At 42.5% G+C, this 21634-nt stretch overlaps 1 protein-coding gene across 27 annotated transcripts in view; it reads left to right on the top strand.

Annotated features, from left to right (window-relative positions):
* MAPK8IP3 (mitogen-activated protein kinase 8 interacting protein 3) overlaps nucleotides 1–21634 on the top strand; it is a 73921-nt gene that overhangs the window by 23460 nt on the left and 28827 nt on the right. For 10 of the 27 annotated variants that reach the window (XM_071444628.1, XM_071444629.1, XM_071444635.1 and 7 more), the window contains exons 4-9: nucleotides 378–469; nucleotides 2617–2640; nucleotides 6567–6711; nucleotides 11935–12184; nucleotides 14844–14946; nucleotides 17990–18108. In XM_071444628.1, the coding sequence (XP_071300729.1) occupies nucleotides 378–469; nucleotides 2617–2640; nucleotides 6567–6711; nucleotides 11935–12184; nucleotides 14844–14946; nucleotides 17990–18108 (733 nt within the window). The remainder of the gene's footprint in view (nucleotides 1–377; nucleotides 470–2616; nucleotides 2641–6566; nucleotides 6712–11934; nucleotides 12185–14843; nucleotides 14947–17989; nucleotides 18109–21634) is intronic. The other 17 variants (XM_071444650.1, XM_071444653.1, XM_071444655.1 and 14 more) reach the window with 7 other exon arrangements.

Consider the following 21634-nt stretch of genomic DNA (forward strand, 5'->3'; position numbering starts at 1 on the left):
GTGGCCCTTTTTCAGCAGGGGATGGACTAATGGACCATAGGACATTCCTTCCAATCTCAGCTGTTCTGTGATGCTGTGCATAGTGCCCTGCTGCCTCATCTCCCATTGCCAATGAGCCTCCAGACTTAGGTTGTTTTTTCAAGGCTCTTTGGTTGTGAGATTCAGCTGAAGTGATTTCTAACACTATTTGCTGACAAGTTTTCTATCAGATTAGACCATTCACTTACATCATCAGCTTAGAAGGCAACAGTAAACACAAGGAAGTCTGTAAAAAAACCCAGGGGACTGGAAGTGGATACCATAGAAAATTAAACAAAAGCAGAAAATGAGCCTTTCCTTCTCATCTCTTTGCCTCATGGATTTTTCTCTCCTCACAGATGATCCAGACCTATGTGGAACACATTGAGCGATCTAAGATGCAGCAAGTTGGAGGAAATAACCAAACTGAGGGCAGTGTACCTGGGAGAAGGTAGGGCCATGACCTTTCCATGTGACACATGTCACCTGGGAACTTACACACTGAGTGTGCGCATTTGAGAGAGAAAACAGAGCAGGACCTTTCCCTGGGGACATGGATTGTAGCTGAAGCTCTGTTTTAATGGGTTCTGGGTGAGTTATGGGTACTTGATGGTGAGGAGCTTTCTATGTTGTTTTACAAAGGTGAGACTTTATCATGCTCCTATTGATGGGGCCTCTGGAAAACACGTTCATATTCTTAGGTAGTGTCTAAAAGTTTATCCATAGAATAGATGGTGTCAAATAAAATGTTTGTGTGTTTGCATGTCTTTGTATGTGGGATAGGCAGCAAAACCTTAGCAATTAAATGCATTAGCCATTACAGGATTTTTTCATGTTGTTCTTTCAGAGGAAGCTTTCTATCAGTCACCAAAAATCCTACTTATGTCCAAGAAAGGGATTTTCCTCCCTTCTTGCAGTGTTAGAAATAAATTGTCTAAAATATAGGAATCAATTGAGAAAAACAAAAAAAAAGCTAGATGTCAGCTTTCCTAGGCAGATAAGGGGTGTAGAAAGCTTGAGAGGACATGGTCTAAAAAGAACCAGTAGCTTGTAAATGCTCATCCATTCATAAAATTTCCCTTATCAGACTGTTTTTCTTCCTTCTTTTCTATCCCTCAGTCTGGAAATCCAGAATGAGTTCCCAGAACATGATCTGATCCTAGTCTTAGAGATGGAATGGGATAAGTGTGTTAGGCTTGTTTCTCTCCCAGCTTACACTTCTGGAAGTAAGAATATATCTGTGGAAGTGCTTACAGTAAAATCTAAAAGTACCATAGGCAAAAGCAAACTTAGAACATCTCTCTTTTAAAGGGTGAATCCTGTGTGCACCTGCCAGCTTTGAGTCATAGAATCATAGAATGTCCTGAGTTGAAAGGGAGCCACAAGCATCATTGAAGTCCAACTCCTGAGCTGGACTGCGTAGTAGAAATCGGTTTTAATTTCTTCCTTTCTAAAAAGCTTAAAAGCTTTTACTTCCCTGACTCTTGAATAAGCTGATATTAATTATGGCTTTATGTTAACATTCCATGAAAGAGTGGCCCAGTGAAAAGTGTTGCTGGTAGTATCTACAACACTGCCAGTCTCAGTTGGTGAAGGGCAAAATTTTCATCAAGAATTACCTTTTCATGTCAGAGAAGTTTGTCTTTTATCCTTTAAGTGTGGCACATTGCTAGTGTCCTTGGAGAGAAAAACTGCATGTGAAAAGCCCGTGATGGGACTGTGATCCAAGTCTAGGAGCTACCAGTGGGAAATGGGAGTTTTTAGTTAATTTTCAGCTTTGCGTGCGTGTGTGTGTGTGTGTGTGTGTGTGTGTGTGTGTGTTTTTGGGTGTGTGCGTGTGTAGCTCTGTTTGTTGTGCTTGTGCACAGCAGCTGGGCCAGGTGTGTTTTGATGTAATTGCACAGCTGGAGGGAGGAACACCGGTGTTTGTGGATCTTAGTGCACTGGGTGGGGGGATAGGCATAATTTCTCATGACCTGCAAAACAAATTTGGGTGCATTTATTTAAAATAAATGGGGCTAGGGAGAAGTTTGTGCTGCAACTTTTGTGGGGGTGGTGTGTATTAATGGCCATCCAAAAGGTGTTAATGAGTTTGTACCTGTCGCTATTGAATAAGAAACGACACAGACTCTCCAGAAGGCTGGTTTGCATAAAGCTCACCTCTTTACTTCAGATCCTCTTTTATACATTGTTCTGATATAGATAGACCTGGTTGATCAATTAATCAATACATTTCACCTGATTGGCTAATTACCAAGACGCCCTTCTTATAAGCAATTGTTGAGAAAACCAAGAAAACAGAGAGTAGGAAAACACCACCTGCAGGTTGTTTATGAAAATAAGCTATCATTGTTTATCTTCAACTCCCTAAAGTATGTCAGACCAATTCTGGGAAAACTTATTTAGTTTTCTCCTTCTCTGACCAGGCTGTCACATCCACAGTACCTACTTCCATGTGGCATGGGGGTTGCAGTGCACGTGTACCTTGTGTCTGTGTTAGGTTGCATGTTTGCATGACATTTGCTCTCTAATGGTTGTTCTTTTTGTCTTGCTTTTTGTGGAATTGCTGCTGTTTGGCTGTTATGTTTGTCACTGCAGTCATCGCCAGTCCTGGAGGAAAAGGTAAATCCTATTGCTGCATCTGTACTTCATTAATCCAAGTGTTGTAGGTTGCTGTGGAGTGGTGACAGTGTGATGCTGGGAATGTATTGTACTGGCATATTTGCTCTTTGTGTCCACTGGCACCTGTGCTGGACTTGCTGGTTCAGGGGCGCTGAGGGAGCCATGGAGCTGGGATAACGCAGCAGGGAGAAGCTTGTGCGTGCAAATGCAGAAGACACGCAAGTTTGTTCCCAAAACAGGATCAGATGTCTGGGATGGGATGTTTACACTTCACATCTCCTAATGTTTTAAAAGTCATAGAATCATAGATCTGTGGAATTGTAGAATATCCTGATTTGGGAGGGGCCCATAAGGATTATCAAATCCAGCTCCTGCCCCTCCACAGACACCCCAACAATCCCATCCTGTGACTCAGAGCGTTGTCCAAATGCTTCTGGAGCTCTGGCAGCCTTGGGGTCATGACCATTCCCTGGGGAGCCTGTTCAGTGCCCACCACCATCTGGGGGAAGAGCCTTTTACTGAAATTCAGCCTAAAACTCCCCTGACACAGCTTCATGCAATTCCCTCAGGTTCCAATAAATTTCTTCTCTCTTATTTTACACTAGAGAGCAAGCCATGCCTGATTTTTGAGTGGAAGTAGAACAAATGTCAGTGTCAGTAAGTTTCCAATGGCACTTTTGGCTGATGATTGGTCAGGGAGTGCTGTGCACAGAGCCTTCAAAGAGACTAGCTCTCCTCTTTAAACGCTGGCAAACAAACTGTGGTTTTGTTATGTTTTGTAAACTTTAGGATGTTGCTTGTAGAACATCCTAATTCAGGTTTTGGCTGCTGCAAACCTTTATTGGAGAGTGTGCTGTTCACCTTGTAACTCAAGGTGGAACTGTCAAGTGTTAAGACTCACCCTGGCTGATCCTGGAAAGATTTGGATATGTGAGAGCAACTGCAGCACTCAAAAGTTTAGACCAGGATGAGTCTAAATGAGGATACTTTAAATTTATTGGCATTTAAATTTGGTAGCCAGCTTCAGGACTGCAAAACTAGAGTTAGCTCTTCCTTCCCCTTTCCTGGGAGGTTTTGAAGAGGCTTGAAGGTGTTTCCAAAGAAACTCATCAAGGAAATTTCCTAACAGTCTGTGCTAAAATTCTTTCCTGAAGATTCTACAGCTTCTGATGCTATAGAGACCCTGTACCTCTTTAACAGGGACTGTGAAATTAACACATTTCCTCTCCATTTGGTGGCTCCTGTATTTCCTTGTGTGTTAAGTATGTATGTGTTTACATATCAACAAAAAAGAAAACGTATAATTTAATGTCTGTCAGCATACTTTGGGGGCAACTTTTATGTCTCAGTACTGTCAGTGAGTTACGTCAAGTCATTCCAGCATAGTCACTAGGATATTCTGGCTGCACCACTGGTTTGACAAGGACTGTCCTATAAATGAACGTTATAGGAAACTTCCTCCTGCTCCATAAACCTGTGAAAGCAAGACTCTCTTAAAACTATAATTCAGTCCTGAAGAAAAGGAAAGATATAAAACTAATGGTTAAAGCATCTCAAAAAATGGCCCAAGTTTTTTGTTTTCTGCATAAAAAGAGAGATTTTTTTGGAAGTAGACTCTTAGGGACCCTTGGGTTATTTCTTAAACTGTATAACTAAGAATTTTCTGATATTGTAGCATAAAGTGGTTCTGATTTCCAGTTTTGAATGCCTTTATGATCTCTTACAATTAACTCTAGTTTCTGTGGTGCTTGTATCAGCACCAGGGTGAAGATTTCCTAGGAGGAGAAACATTTGCCTAGTAAGCTTTTGTAGAAACTTGAAACCCAGCTGTTAGAAGCTTTCAGGTCCTTGGAATGATAGCAGTGGGATAAAGAGAAGTACCTACAGCAGACAGGCAGAGGTAATTGTCCTTTGGCATCATGACCTAGTAGGAGCAGATGTAAGTGGCAAGTTACAGTCATAAACTGGGACAAACAGCAGTAGAATGTTTTCACTAAACCTTCAGCAGTTATTTAAGTCACAAATAGCAAGATGCCTTTGGTAGTGGAAAGGAAAAGTTACAAGGAAACTGACAATTCCTATCACATAGAAGTCTGGGTTTGAATCTGTGGAGAATGATAGAATTATTATGGTTGGAAAAGACCTCGAAGGTCATCAAATCTGACCTTCAACTGGATGCCCTCACACCCACTAAATCATATCGCAAAGTGCCACATCCACACGCCTTTTGAATGCTTCTGGGGATTGTGACTCCATTACTGCCCTGAGCAACAGGTTTCTATGCTTAACCAGTCTTTGAGTGAAGAAATTTTCTGCAATATCCAACCTGAATCTACCCTGGTACAACTTGAGGACATTTCCTCTTGTTCTATTGCTTGTTACCTGTGAGAAGGTTAATGATGTTTTATCAGTGATTTGTGTTCCTCCAAAATCTAGTTACATGCCTCCTTTCTGAGAGGGTTTGTGTATGAAACTTCCATGTATGAGTCTAGTATCTTCAGGAGAGGATTTTAGTGCAGATTCCTAGGAAAAGTGCATGCCAAGCAGGCCATGCTGGAAATACCTTTCTGCCCCATCTTGCCTATCCAGGACAGGCCACAGGAGGCCTTTTTGCCTATTTGAGGTAGGCACTGATGCAGCAATGCATCATGCTGTGGTGGCTGAGCAGTGCTTAGAGTGAGAAGGTTGGGCACTGTGGTTTCTCTCAGCAAACTTTGTCTACTCTGCTGGACACTCCATCTCTGTCCTTCCTAAAAGAGCTGGCTGGTCTACCACTCCCTGTGTTAGTGTGTTTGCTCTGTCCCAGGGGCCCTGTAGCAGTTGTTTGCCGTGGTCACAGGTGAGGTGGCTGCACTTGTTTACCAGCCTGGGCATGACACCCAATGCTGATGGTCATTACAGAAAGGCACGTGGAGTTACTAACAGTGTGCTACAGAAGAGCAGATTTCATCACACTCCCAAGATTAAGCAGAAGCCCTGTGCAGGAATAGGTGAAATAGGATTGAGTCCAAGTATGGGTGCACATCACACGGAGAATCATTTTAGTTCAGCTCTGCAGGGGCTGGAGTCAATTAGAGATACCCTGAACCATTTGCTGGGTTTGGCAAGCTGGTGCCACAGCCTTTCCACCTCCTCTGCTTGCTCTAGATTTTCTCCCACTGAAGCTTGGTCTCAAAATCTGTGCCAGCTTTTTTGTTCAGAATCAGACCTGCAGCTAGTGAGTCCCTGCAGTTGCCAGAAAGGAGAGGATGAACAGAACACACTTAGGGACACCTAGCAATATGCATGTTGCATTTATTTATATATTTGTTTAGTTTTTGAATTGTGAGTGCATTGTAATATAGGTAGCAAGGGAGATAATGAATACAAATACTCTCTTCCTTGCTTAAAATTGGAAGTGATCCAACCCCTCTTGTTCCTGTTGTTGAAGCTCACCAGTTTTGGGGTGGAATGTCATAAGTTTCATGTAGATGACACTTAAAAGCCTTATTCCTCACCCTGTGGTGACATCTCTAGTAGCTATGGAGCTTTTATTTTCTTGCTGTGAGAGTTGTTTGCCGTGGCTTATTTTCCTCCAGTACCTCTGTTTCTCAGAAGCACTGACTTAAATTGGCTGCACTTTCACGTTCCTCCAAATTTCTCATACTGATTGAGCAGTCAGTTGTACTGTTAATGGCCACTGACCCCCTCCATCTTAGAGTTTCCTCAGGAGAAGGTATTAGTCCAGCAGTAACACCATGGGACTGAGAGCCAGCACCAAGGAAGTGTGGGAGTTCAGAGTTCAGACAGCTGCCATGTGAGGGTAACAGTTGCAGTCCAGTTTCTAGTAACTAGTATTTCATATACACTAGTGTGCTGTTTGTTTTCTATCAGAACCTTGTACACAGCTAACACACTTTCCTCTCTCTCCCTGTTTGTCTCTTTAGCAGGAAGGAACGTCCCAACTCCCTGAATGTCTTCCCCCTCGCTGATGGCATGGTACGTGGACAGATAGGGGCCAAGATCGTCCCAACACTAGACCACTGGCACCTGAGTGACCTCGGCCAGCTGCAGTCCAACTCCAGCTACAAGGTTTTCTAGACCATCACAGAGCAAGGGTTTCCCACTCCTTCACTGTTGCTAACATCTCACGTTTTCATTAAGCTAGAGACAATCTGTGTCCGTAACCCTTTGCAGCCTCTCCCTTTGTGTTTGCTCCCATAGTAGCGCTGCTAGAGGTGGGAGGATATTCTTCTTCAGATCTGGCATATGATGCAGGAAGGATTTGACACAGCTCCTCATGCTGCTTTGTCTCAGGGTTAATCTCCTTTACTTGGCTGGCCCCAAGTTGAGAGGGATGTATGTGGAGGCAGTTAGGGATTGAGTGAAGAGAAATTCTTCACTTCTTAATAGCTTATTTGGGAGAGGACATGGTAGAACCTGTCCCTTCTCTCTGCTTTGATAAGGGCAATGGTTCTGCAACTCAGGTGGGGCCAGGCATTGGGTTGCACTTCCCCTTAAGTGTTTGTCATTTTTTTCTGATCTCCTGGCCTTCCTGTATTCACTAAGAAGGGCTCCTTCTTATCCTGTCTGAATGCCCAATTCTTGCACTGTGCTTAAAGGCCTTACGTTCCTCTTATGCCTAGTCACTGCTCTAGACTTGGACTGTCTACCTTCAGTACATCTGTCACCATTACTGCTCTGCCTTCTGCACCAGGTCTTCCAAAATCCTCACAGCGTTGCACCTGCACTGGAGCAGCTCATGGGGCTGCCTGACACATCTTGTGCTCTGCTCTGCCGTTTAGGGGTCTCCTCTCCGCTATTCAGAGATTGGTCTGACAGATTAGGCTCTGCATGGTCCATGCATTTCCCATGAGCTGTACATGTGAACTTTGCAAAGTCTTTGTGCTCAGGATCCTACCAAATCCTTCTCTTTAAATGACTTTCCACAAATGCCTGGTGACAGGTCTGAGAGCCACTGGTTTCTCTGCTGAGCACAGCTCAGTGTGTCCACTGGTATCTCACAGAGCTTCTGCTTTACTTCAAAAGTGTCTGATTAAATTTACCTTCACTTTGCTTGGAATTCATAGACCATCAGCTGTTTTATGTGTCACATGTAAGGACTGACCTCCTTTTGTGAAGTTTTGAATCACTGATCCTGTAAACTACATTGATGCCTTAAAGGCAAAGAGGAGATAGAAAAGAAATACCCAGCTTGTTCCATCCATTCTACATGTCTCCAGATTCCATGAACGGGCTTTCACATGAGGGACTCTACAGCAGTGGCCTTCTTGATGCATAGACAAATTATCAATTTCTACTCAGAAAACAAAGTAGCAAGGTAATTTTTTTAACACTATGTCTGTAAAGCAGCCAGGCCTAGCATAGCACAAATGTCAGCACTTTGTCAGCTCTCTGCCATTGTGGAATTTGGAAATCCAAAATATCTTTGCCTAGGATTGAAGGTTGGAATCCGGTCCTTACTGTAATGTTAGAGGCACAGAATTTTGGGAAATGTAGCAACTTGCAGAATGCCATTCAGATCCTACAGTCATTTCTGGAAAGCTCTGCCTGGAATTAGGGAATAGCAGTGCCACAGTACAATAGCATAAAAATGGATGGTGGAAATGAGGACAGAGCATGAATGTGTTTCTTCATACTAGTGCTGTGCCAGCACAACCAAAATGTATGGAGCCCAGCCGACCTCTGGAATCCATTATTCCTCAGGCTCTCCAGGCAGTGCTGCACACTTTAGTGTGAACAGACCTTCCAGTGATCAGGCTGGGCAGTGGGGGTTAGTTTTTGGAGAAGAGCTGCATGGACACTGTGGTTAGATCTATCTTCCACAGCCTTGCTAAGGTCTAATTCTTACAGTGGTCCCACTGAGAACTTGCAAAAGAAGTAACCCAGCCATCTGCATTGCAGGAGAATGCAGCAGCAACCCAGATAAGTGGGAAGCTTTGGTGTCCAAGTTCAGGTAATAGAGGTTGTTCTGCTTTGGTCAGGGAAGACACCCTGCACAGGGGTTGGTACTAGGTGATGCTTAAGATTCTTTCCAACCCAAACCATTCTGCGATTACTGACTGGATCTCTTAGTTATTTGGTGGTGATGGTGGTATCAGGTCAAAAAAATCTGGTTCCAAGAAAGCTTTGTGCAGAACTATCAGTGTGCTGTGCCAAAATGTATCATGCTGGGATTCATGTTGGTGCTTGTTAGGGAGACTCAGAGTGGAATGCTGGGATAAAGGAGGCTAGATGGTACAATGGACCTAAGGAGCTTGTGCTGTGGAAGACTTGGATGGGTAGCCTGTTATGGAGAATTTCCTGAGTATGGAGCAAATTCATGAATAATTAAAGGATGTGATGGACTGACTTGCTAGTTTGGAATGGAGATTTTCCTCCCACAAGCTTCTTGCACACTCTGTGACTGAAATGCTATCTCTTAAATCCTCTGCATGATTGACTTCTCAGAGGGCATGGCTCATGCCTCCCTTGACTCTTCTTCAAAGGTCTGATATTTTGCTGACATCACTCACACATGACTCACCTTCCCAGTATGTACCTGACTATTCTCACTAGTTTTCCTTCTTCATGAGGCCATGCTGTACATACATTTTAAGTGTCCTTGTTTACTTTTTATTACTATATTCTATTTTAGTCGTTGTCATTATTTTATTTTTGCATTCAGTTTTACATTTATTTTATACAGTGTTTTGGAGGTTTAAAGTCCTTAACGTTTTTGTTTTTATGTACTATGCTTTCAGTGTTATAACCATACAATTGTGGCTTCTCATGGTGACATATGACTGCTATGAATGTTGGGCCTTTACAATGCATTTTGGAGGTCACTACTACACAGTTGATGTTTAGGAGGTTTACAGGTATGGCCTTAGGTAAGTGGTGGCTGTGGAGATTATTCTTTGGGTGAGCTGTGGGTTTTGGAGAATGCCTCCTGTGCTGGAGAGAAGAGCTGTACTCTTAGCATGATACTTAGCATTAACAGAGCCCTCAGACAGTAGAAGGAAGATACCTGCTTCTGGGCTGTGAAGAGGAGCACATTGGTAGTACATACATTTGGGAGGAATTTCTCCAATGCAGGTTGGAAGGTTGATAAAGTGTGTTTTCTAGGGAAGTACAAAACTCACATCTGTAACCAAAGAGTAGTGAAAGACTGGGGTAATTACTTATTCAGGTGTTCAGGGTAAGGGGCAGGTTATGTCAATAAACAAGAAGTTACAGGATATTGCTGATACAAATATTACTCTATAGACACTGATGATCCAGGGCTTTTGAATGACATCTGGTTCATAAGAACAAGGAATGACAAGTGGAGTGGACCCACCTAGGTGTCTCTTACACAACTAAGATGCTTCTGAACTTTGCTTATTCTCATAGACTTAGAGTGGGTCCAAGAACATCCCTGTAATCTTTCATCCAACAGCAGTTTTGTTTGAGGAAAGAGGTTTTATGGTTGCACTTCACACTTGATAATCTTTGTCCCTTTGTACATCTGAAAGCACAGAAGGCAAACTGCAGTTGAGATAGTCCAAAGCTTACTGGAGCCTATTTATTATCAAAAATCCTATTTGACTCTTTTTTTTCTTACATACTGGGAAAGTAGCACCTAAATCAGGAATGTGAAGTAGAGGTAGGAAGTGTGGTTTTCACATGTAACAGCCTAAGTGCAAAGTTCTCATCTCAGTCTTGATGCTGAAACCAGCATAATTGAAGGGAGATGGTTTGGATATTCATGTGGGAATGTGGGTGCTGTTTGGACTAACAATGCGGAAAATGCACAAAATGTGGATTGCATTTAATGGTAGGGCCATTGTAAAAAACCAGAGTTTCCAATATAGATGCGCAGGTGCAGTGTAAACCTTTAGACTTCTGTAGTGCAGTGTGCAGCAAAGCATTTTAAGATAAGCATACAGAGGCCAGTCTAATTAAAGGAAGATCTTAATAAAATTCCAGATTTTAAAAAAATAAGGCTGCAAAGGGTTAAGTCACCATTTTTTTTCAGTCTTCTCACTCATCCCATATTGGATTTTTTTGTCATGTTGTGAAGCTGTTATTAGTACAAGAGAACGAGACTTCCAGATGAGAAAAGTGAAACCCTGTCACAGCTTTGAGGTTTGGGGGCTCAGAGCAGCCTCTGAGCAGAACCAGGATCTCTCTAGTACTTGCACAGGAGGCGAAAGGCCAGTGGTGAAGATGAAAGCTGGGTCTGGATGTGCAGGTGAATGCCACTGCACCCAATCGCAACTCACTGTCGCATATAACTCTCAGCATTAACTATGTCACCTCCCTGCAGGCAGTAATTAGAGCGGGCTGCCCTTAAGCCTGGGGAAATCTCCTTTGAGTCTGAGAGAGGTCATGGCGCTAGTCAGGGCATTCCTTGTCTGACTGAAGCAGTGTGCTTTAATTTACAAGCACAGCTTACAGTGTAAAACCCTGCCAGAGCCTTGAAGACTCCCTGTTCCTCAAGAGGTGATGGTACAAGAAGTGGGGCCATAATGTCTGTTTGAACCAAGAGCCATTTTGCACATTCATACTGAGAATCCATCTCCTGTGTTCATTTCTCACCTTTCTGAATTCTTGGGTATTGTCATCCTGCTATTTGGAAGTGGGAGACCACACCTGTTTATGCTGTATTCTCAAGCTGGACCCATGCCTGCCTAGCTATGTATAAGGTGTTTTGGGAACATAGGTCTCCTGTGTCAGACAAGCCAGAGTATCCCAGATCAGTGTCCACTCTGCTTCTGCAGTTTAGTGGCAAAACCAGTTTGCTGTTTTCTCATCTAGATGTGTTGGTGGCTTACTGTAATGACATCAGTCAAGACTTCTAAGAGGCCACTTCATATCCTTCCCAAGCAATATGCATATTGCCTTCCAGCCTTGGGAAACACTGGCCTAGTTTGCTGCAAGTGCCAAAGCCCTTCAGCTTTCAATGTACTCAGTGTGAGCTACAGGTGCTTTTCACCTGTGATAAGGAAGGCCACCTTTCTTGAGATCACATACCAATGTGATTTGTGAAGACCAGTATTCAGTATTGAAGGAGTTATCAGCCTTATTGAAGAAGGTTATCAGCCCTTTCTACAGGTGGGATTTGCTTGTTGAGCTCAGCACGAGAACTCGCTGCTTCACTGTGGTGGTAGTGCCCTGTGTCACCAGCAAACAATGGGACATGTAACTGTTACAATGAGCAAGAACCATGCTCATAATGCTTTAAGGCAGCCATACACCAGCAAATGGGACTTACTGAAATGTGTAATTGTGTTTTTCCCTTTCTGTTCTGCTGCCCTGTAATTGCCATAGTGCCCCCAAGATGAAATGTCTGAATCTGGGCAGTCCTCAGCAGCTGCCACACCGAGCACCACGGGAACCAAGTCCAACACTCCCACATCATCTGTGCCCTCTGCTGCTGTCACCCCTCTGAATGAGAGCATCCAGCCCATCAGCGAGTACACCAATGGCACCACCAAGAGCAATAAGAGGGCACGAGAAAAGCGTAACAGCCGGAACATGGAAGTCCAGGTCACACAGGAGATGAGGAACGTCAGCATAGGTATGGCAGCTGGAGCTCAGGTACTTGGTCACTAACATAATCAACTTACCAGTGCTTGTGTCTCTCTGTTACAGGGAGAGGCTGGGAGATTGCACTGTAAGTATAGAATTTGAGGAAGCCTGACTTGGAAAGGTACATGAATGAGACAGGGTTAATTGGATGTTAGCAGTTTTCTGCGTAGCTAATTTTTGAAAACATCAGTTATGTGAGTAATTTCACAAAGTCACAGAATGGGAACAGGTTACTGAGTTCAGTTCCCTGCAGTGATATGCATTCATGTCTTGGAACCTCTTTCATGAGCACTCAAGTCATGTCTTAGGCTGAGCTTTTGGGAAGCTGTTCCTGGATCTCATCAATATGAAAGTTAAAAGCTTATATTTAGTTTTCTGTCTGTATTTATTCGTAAGTATTTTATATTCAATTGTTCAAATGTCAAATTTGTCCATGAGATTAAATAATTATTTTCCCTTTGTGCTCTTATCCCACACTCTGATTTGCTTAAAATAATTGTATCCAGCTGTTTTTCTCAGCTAAATGAGCTGATTTTTTTTAGCCTTTTTCTCATATAAGAACACTCCCACACCTGTGGAAGTTACAGTTGTTGTCTCTCCATTTTCCAGAGTACTTCAGTAATTTGAATTCATGATTTTTTGTCAGGAAAGCCATTCCCTAAGCTTTAGCACCAGGCTGTTAAATAAATAAATGATTTAATAACATGATAAAAGCCCTTCAGCTGTGCCCATGCAGTGTCTGAGCAGGTCTACCCTGGATTGTGAGTCTTGCAGTGGCCATCAGAAATGAGAAGTGATCTGTTTTACAGGTCATGAACTTAAAATATAAAAGCACTGTAAGATTTATCAAAGGTCATTAGGTTAATATGCAGGAGCACAGGGGTAAACATAGGTCTATGAGGTTGGCATCTGAACCAGCTGATAATCTTCTTATCCAAGTTATTCCTTGGGAAGCAGAAGTTATAACTAAGTTATTACTGAAGCAGAAATTCCTCTGGTAACATTCACAAGCTGGTTCTAATGAAGTAAGACCATAAACCAACATATAACATCTTTTGCTGTAGCACTGAAGGAGAACTGAGAGAGGAGAGGAGACTGAGTCCCAATCTGAATTTTCATTTTCCTGAGGGTCACAGGCCCTCAGGGTCACAGATGTCCATGTGTCAGAGACTAGGATAGTTGTCCATGGAAGCATATGGGTTCTGAACAGCCTGCTGTTCAATTGTGGTCTGGCTGTGATGCTGACCAAGGCAAGACCATGAAACACTTGTATCAGGAAAGCTAAGCATGGATGTCAGTAGTTTGAATGCCCTATAAATACCCTGATTTTTACAGTTGCTGCTTTACAAGCTCACTTACTATCAACAGTTTTCGTGGGTCAAAATAATGTCTTTTTTTATGTGTGCAATTGTGAAGTGGAACCATTTTTTCCCCCCACTTTCTTGGTGGAAGTGTGATATTGTGGAATTTGCTCAAAGCAGATAGTTATGGCTTCCTTATGTGGTCTGCATATTCAACCCTTCAGCTATTTCTCACCCCTAATAAGAAATCAATTCTCCATGCTTAAGAAGTGATACACATAATTTTAATCATGTATTTTATGCATCTGTAATTAAAATGTCTGTCAGTGATGCATGTGCCTTAGGGCTGAACTACCAAAAATGCTACTCAGAGGTACTTGCAGAAAAACTTCCCAGCTTGGTAAAATGAAGTTGAGGAAGGCTGTGCTTGTGTTTGACCCACTGGGTGTGGATGCCTCCTTTGGCAAAAGATCCACATCACACTTTGTCTTCCAGCCTGGGTTTGCTGCCAGCTGGCACAATGCCAGCCTGAAAGAAATTAACACTTCAATTGTCATGGACTTTGTATATTTGGCTACTGAGATTGTCTGGAAAGGTCAAAAATGTCACATCTAAGTTCATTGAGGGACTAATGTAATTCACAAATTAGGTCATTAATCTTTCAGAAATTCTTTGTGTGAACAGACACAGTGTTCATGTTGCTTGTTCAGAATAGGTTAAAGTCTGGGCTTTTGAAGAGTTTGGTGTTCAGTAAACAGGACTTGACAAGAGGAAGAAATTCCTTATTCTTTAAATATTGGCTTCAGGTTGTAGATTACACACAAACCAGATTTCATTTATCAGTTTTGAAGTCAAGTTTCACTGTAATGGGTATCTAAACCAGTGCAGACTTGAAAATCTGTATTGAAAACCTATTTCTGTTAAAACTAAATAGTGCGAGTTCCTAACAATAGTAATTTCTATGAAGCTGTACAGAAAATCACTGTGTTGCCTTCAAGCTCAGCTAATGCTATGTGGGGATGGAGGAGTTTTTTATTGGCAGATAAAAAAGGAGTTTTAGAATTTACTTCAATGGATAAAATATTTCTGCTGATCCCATTTTAGTGTGTGTTCAGGGCAATGAGTTTAGTGATGCTTTGGAATGGAGGTGAGAAGGGGAATGCTTATGGTGTTCCTGCTCTGGAATTGAGAGACCACCTTCAACCACTTTCTGTTCTGATTTTAAGACTCTGAACATGGCACCATGAAATTTTGAAATCTCAATATTCAAAGCTGTAAAAGTCCCTTCAAGAAATACCATTCTCTGGAAGTCCTAATCCTGTAAGTGATCTGTACTGTCTTACCTAGGGATGGGCAGCAGCGATGAGTGGTCCGATGTCCAGGACATCATTGATTCCACCCCAGAGCTGGATATGTGTCAGGATCCCCGCCTGGAACGCATGGGTAGCAGGTACTGATTGTGACTTTACCCTGTGTGCTCTGTCACTTGGCTTCATGAGTAGTGATGAATGGATGCTCTGGCTCATAGTGAGCTCACAATGCAGCTTTTTGAGACGGTCCATATATTCTGCCTAATATCAGAGGTCCTGACCTGCTTTGGGTTCTCCAAAAGGAAGATGCCTGCTGGTGATCTGCAGGAGGATGTGTACAGCTGACCCAGGACTGGACTCATTTACCTTACTGGTCTGGGAGTTTGGAGAGATGATGGAGCAGCAGAAGTTTTAAGACAAGGAAAGAGAACATGGTCTTAAGCTGTCAGGAATAGGGAAAAGGTGCATTTGTCCAATAAAACCTCAGTTCTGAATTCCATTTTAAAACCTCAAGTTTCTTTCAGTTCTAATTTTGTCAAGTATCTGAGGAGGCGGGGCTGCCCCCCCTCCAAGGGAGGACAAACAGAGGTAACCTCAGAAATCCCAATCCCACAGGCTCTGAGCAGGGAGGCTCAGATCACTGGTAGTGAGCCCTGTCAGCAGCCCCAGACAAAGCAAGGGTGTGAATTCAGTTCCAGTGCTACCCAAGAACAGCAGGAGACAGGACTGAAGACAGGTGCATCTTAGCAAAGAACTGAAGGTGTAGGCCTGAGGTCAAAGGGAGCCCTGGGACCAGTGGGTAGGTGCAGTTCCTAGGTGAGGCTGGTCAGAGCAATTATGACCCATCAGTGCACTGAGGAGTGGTTACGAATCTTCAACACAGTTTTCAGAAGAATCATCAGACTTTTACTAAACTATTCTGCTGCTCTGATCCCTACCCATCACCCATTTTGTTCTAAATAGGAGGCTTCCTAAAGGCTATTAATTTTGGCACCACATTGTTGTGAGGCATAGGTACCTTGATTTGTTTTTACTAAAGTTTACCTTTTACCCTTGTCCAATGGGTAATTTGGCACTGTATCAGCAAAAAACCTCCCCAAAATCTTACAGATATGCAGAAAATACAGTACCCTGGCAGAGTGAAGGCAAGAGTATCTAATGGTCCCAATCGGGACTGGATTTGCCCACCCTGTTGAGCACCCCCATTGAGAAGGGTATGAGCAGCAGTAACACCTGCATTTCTCATCTGGGAAGGCACACACAATTAAGCTCTCCTTGGGACATGAGGATACCTGCACTATTTTTAGGGTCAGGAGGAATCTAGGGAGTTGAAACTGCTCAGTGTGGGGAAGACAAAAGACTGATGAGATCAGATAAAAAATTGGTCAAATCCAGGGGAAAGAAGGAAACAGAGAGGATTGGTGCACCGGAGCTCTTCAGGCAGGAATCTCTACTCCAGGTGGTGAGACTTGAGAGCTACAGGAGACACAGCCTGACTTGGACTGCTAAAAGTGTGTGTGCTGCTCTGAAAGCAGAGTGCTTTCATGATACATATACTTCTGAAAGCTGAATCTTGAACAGGAAAGTTCAGTCTGACTTAGGTCTCCAGGTCAGACTGAGTGATGGTTTCTCTTTCATTTGTCCATTGACCATTGGATTGTGTGAACTGATTAATTGCAGTGCCATCACAGCACCATTTGTACTTCCTCAGTGCTCTCAGATGTCTGGGTGGCTGGAATTTTTCTGTAATTGAAAAATGAACTTTTTTTTCCTCTTCTTTGCAGTGTGCTGTGGCTGCAATATCAGAAGCAGCTACTACACTCCATTTATAATCACTAGGATTGTTTATATGATAATGAAGCCATAAAACTTGAGATCATCTCAGTTGGTGCTGACCTTTCTGATAGATTGCTGGAGAAATTGCACAGCTGCTGCTCATGCTGGTTGATGTTACTCATACAAGGCAAGGCACTGCAAAGTGTTTATAGCCCACATTAAGACAATTTTTTAGAGTAGACAGCCACAATCCCAGAAGTTGCCTCACCTGCACATCCTGTAGCAACTCTTTGCTGATTTGAGCCATGAGGCTGTCAAGAAATACAAGAAGATTCTTGCTGGTATCAAAGACACTGAGAGGTGGAAATGTACCGTTATCTGATAAGACTAAAAACTATTAACTTTGATTTACCTTTAATTAAATACATTTGGGGACATGTGAAGAAATGCTTTTCAATACATAGCCTTACCCAAAAGAAAAATGGACCCTTCAGACTGATTGCACTTATTGACTGGCCAAGTAAAAAAAGGCTGTTGTTGTTTTCAGCATTGAATTTCTTATTTGGTCTTACTGCTGTCTGAGGTTTCTATCCAGATTGATCGGAGCATGGGAATCCTTGCAGAACCTGACAGGTCAAAGCTGAGCTCTTCTGCGATGTGAAATTTTTCTGTGAAATACTGAATAGTCCTTAACTTGTGTGACTTCAGAGTAAATCATCTGGGTGAGCTTTGAGGTTGTGGATGATAGATGTGTCCTCAGCATAAGAAGGACATGAAGCTGTTGGAGCAAGTCCAGAGGAGGCCATGGACATGCTCCAAGGACTGGAGCCCCTCTGCTCTGGAGCCAGGCTTGGAGAGCTGGGGGGAGTCCACCTGGAGAAGAGGAGGCTCCAGAGAGACCTCAGAGCCCCTTCCAGGGCCTAAAGGGGCTCCAGGAGAGCTCAACTTTGGACAAGGGCCTGGAGGGACAGGACAATGAGGAATGGTTTCCCACTGACAGAGGGCAGGGTTAGATGAGTTATTGGAAAAAAATTCTTGTCCATGAGGGTGGGGAGGCCCTGACACCAGTTGCCCAGAGTAGCTTTGGCTGGAAGTGTCCAAGGCCAGGTTGGATGGGGCTTGGAGCAACTTGGGATAGTGGAAGGTGTCCCTACCCATGGCAGGGGGTTGAAACAAGGTAGTCTTTAAGGTTCCTTCCAACCTAAATCATTTCATAAGTCTATGATATGGGGAATAACACATGCTATTTTCTTTACTCAGTGTGCTTCCTGATCCATTCAATGGTGAACAGATGGGTTTTGATTGCAATGGTGTGAGATGCTCAATATTTCAAAGATAAATATTTGAGCTTAAATGTTGCCAAGTAACAAGATTCCTTCTGTTTTTTTTTTTTGCTTTCAACAACAGCCCAACACAGGGGATTGTGAACAAAGCATTTGGCATCAACACAGACTCCCTGTACCATGAACTTTCCACAGCAGGGTCTGAGGTCATTGGAGATGTTGATGAAGGAGCAGATCTGCTAGGTAAAACCTTGTTATTTTCTCTGGTACAATGACTCCATATTAAGCTTCTAGAAACATTTAAATTCTCTTTTTCTTTCAGAACTTGGATGTTTCTCTTTTTTAAGAATGCATGGAAATTGAGATACATGTGATAGAAGCATGTACCTGCAGTAAAGTCATGATTATTTAGAAAATAATCTCATCTGTTAGATAACTTTTATTTGGGTTGTCTTTAGTGTATAAGTTATTTTTCTACAGGATTCTCCACACAAATAATTTGAAGACAAAATTTGTCTCTTTTGCTTCTGGCTGAAAATTCCTCCCCCAGTAATTTTATACTGAGAGAAAACGTTGTTTGAAATTTGTAACAAAGTAACTCATTTGGTTAAGTTTTTGATGTTTAAATTATGTGGAAATCTTATGGTCTGTAATGCAGTATTTATTGTTTTGCAGTCAGCCTAAGAGATGTAATAATTAACTTTTTAAGCTGATTTTGAAGATGTTTGTAATACCTGTAGCCAGGCTGTGTTCTGTGTTCCTGGCTGGGACCCTGCAGCAGTCAGAGAAGCAGCTTTGCCTCAGAGAGCACTCTGAGCCGTCTCTATATTTTTTCTATTGGATTCCTGAGTATCTAGATCTTGTTTTTTGACAGAATTTAAGCATGTTTTTAGTTCTTGCTGTTTTCCTGCATCAGGACAGTACAAGTGGTCTTTGAATACTCAGATGATAAGGGTACCTGATTGAGTTTGTAACAGTGTAGTTCATTTTCCATGTTACTGCTTGCTTTAAGGAGCCTTAGGACACACGAGGACTCCAGAAACAAGGCATTATGTGTACTTAGTGGTGAGAGATCTGATCTGAAAGCGAACATTTCCTTTCTGTGATTACTGATATAGATCTGCTTATGGATAATCTTGTAAGTTTAGTTCTCTGTATGTGTCCAGAATAGAATGAGCTAAAATGTGTCATACAGACTTGCAGCAACTCACCTTTGCCCAAATTACAAAGGTACTTGTATCAGCTTTGATACGTCTTGTATCAGGACCTTTAAAAAGCATATGTTTTTGCAGGGGAGATAGATTTTGCCCTATTAAACAAAAACTTAACCTTGAAGATGCGGACTGAAAACTGGAAAGGAGTTAATAAATTACTTCTTGTTTGATAAAGGACAAGTATCTGAAACCGTACTGTTATAGTCTATAGTGTGACTGGAATTAAGAACATGAATCAGACCATCATGAGAATGCTCGCAACAGCTTTTTGATATGAGTAGGTTTGGGTTGGTTTTTTTAAAAATCATACAGCAGGTATGAGAGCCCTCCTGCCATCGCCTAAAGCATAAAATTATTTATTGTTTCACCTTCAACTCAAGATTGCCAGAATAAAAAAAAATCTGCAGAAGACTCAGGATGAGCACACATGCTTACTCTGCCTGCAATGGGAGCCAGTCTGTGCAGATATTTACAAAATTAAGAATTTTGAAGGAAAAGCAAGATTTCCAGGTTTGAGAATCCCCTGGATGCTAGTAGCCATTTGCAGAAGGGCTGGGGCTCCTGCTTAAAGGGAAGCTTGACAGTAGGAACTACATGTAATGGTTAAAGCTGTGGAATGAATTTTAGTTAGCCAGCTTCATACATTATCAGCAGCTGTCTTCCTAGCAGAATCAAAGCACTAAAACCATGGATAATCTTGCCGTTGAATATCTGCTTTATCTTGGTCCTCCTGTCCACTCCTTCCTCATTAAGGAGTGTTCAGTTGATTCTGCGGCTCTGTCTGCTAATCACTGTGCCAACTGCTGTTTTCTTTCTCCCCCTAAAATGACTAGGGTATCAGATATTATTGGCTTGGAAGAGTTACTATTCTGGAAAATTACTTACTTGGTGTATGAACAGCTTCAGACAGCGTACTTCCCACTTTGGAAGCCTGCCTGCTGGAAATCTACTTCGTCTTGGGATTACCCTGTAGCCTGACCCAGTGATCAGCAAGAAATGCAGACTGTTGCTTTCAAAGGGCCAAAGGTTTTTTTTTTGCCCAAATCTTGCGTGGTTGTTCACTACAGTCTCGGATGAAGTCAAAGGTGCTTCACCTCTGAGATGTCTGTTGTTTGGGAGTTACCACTTGCAATAAAATGTACAAAGACTTTGTTGAACAGTGCCCATGTAAGCGTGGGCCCTGAAGATCACAGTGTAGTTTCTGAAGACTGCAGCATGGCTTACAAGGAGGACATTTCTGTACTGGGACCATTTTCTAGCCTGAGCAGAGATGCAGAACCCTTTTAGGTGATCACATTGCAGGCCAGCAAAATAGGAAGACTGGTTCCTTTTCAAATCTGGAAGATGGACTGTGCCTTGTTTTGTGATTAACATTGATCTAATTAATCATTTTGCTGAGTTCTGGCCACTGACTTTGGTACATAAAAATGTTTTTAAAATGAACACGAACATTGCTGGTTGTACAAAGAGAGGAAGCACGGAGAGATCTCAGGGGTTGTGTCTCTCAAAAACAAATGAGACTGGTACTTTTTTTTGTCTTTGCACAATAGAAAGCACAAAAGAAAGTCTGGTAAAGATAGAAGCAAAGGGCTAGATCTTAGGGCTGACAAAAATCTGTCAACATAATCCAAAATTTTGCCTTTTTTGTTCAGTAGAATGTTCTCTCTTTGTGCTGTACTTTTGAGTCTGCAGAGACAAAGAGGAAATGGTGCTTTATGAACATGATATAGGGAACAAAATCCACAAGCTGAAAGAGTCCTCTAGATTGTGTTTGGAGCTCACTTCTTTCTGTAAATCAAATTAATGAATGACTCTAAGCTCACTTAAGTGAAGACTTATTACTTCCTCCAGTCTCTCAAAACTTGGCAGTCAATCTGTAAAGAATATTCTCTTTTTTTTTTTGTCTCAGTTCCTTAAAGAAAGAGAAATTTAATTAAAGATGACCTTAAGAACAGGACTTAGAGAAATTACCCTTGAGCACTGGCTGGCAGTCAAGTCTGATTCTGAAATGGAAAATCCTATTTATTCCTGGTATATAATTGGCACTCTTCATGTTTTATTATTTTGAATAAAACCCACAAAACATGTGGGTTTCCTCCTGCCTCTAATACTGCTTTACATACATGGGATATAGGAAGTATTCTGGAGGAAAATGTGGAGTGAGAGCAATTATTTACTAATGAGCATTGAGAACCAAATTCCCTTATTTCTCCTACAGACTTGGCAGTTTTCCTGCATATACACTTGTTAATCACAAGTGATCCTGGGTAGGTTCCTGTTCTCCCATCTCCCCTTTTCTCAGTTTCCCCTTCTACCAGATCCCCCTTCCTGCTATTCCCTATCCCAGGTGTTTCCAGACACAAACGATCACAGGAGTTTGGGTGTGCTCAGTGGACAGGCCCTTTTACTGAGGGTGGTGACAGTGGTGAGCTGGTTGCCCAGAGAAGCTGTGGCTGCCTCATCCCTGGAAGTTTTCAAGGCCAGGTTAGAGGGGACTTGGAGCACCTGGGATAGTGGAAAGTGTCCCTGCCCATGGCAGGGGGTGGAACTGGATG

This window comes from Agelaius tricolor, unplaced genomic scaffold, assembly GCF_023055355.1.
Source record: "Agelaius tricolor isolate 1412-34295 unplaced genomic scaffold, bAgeTri1.0.p SCAF_19, whole genome shotgun sequence".
NCBI lineage: Eukaryota > Metazoa > Chordata > Aves > Passeriformes > Icteridae > Agelaius > Agelaius tricolor.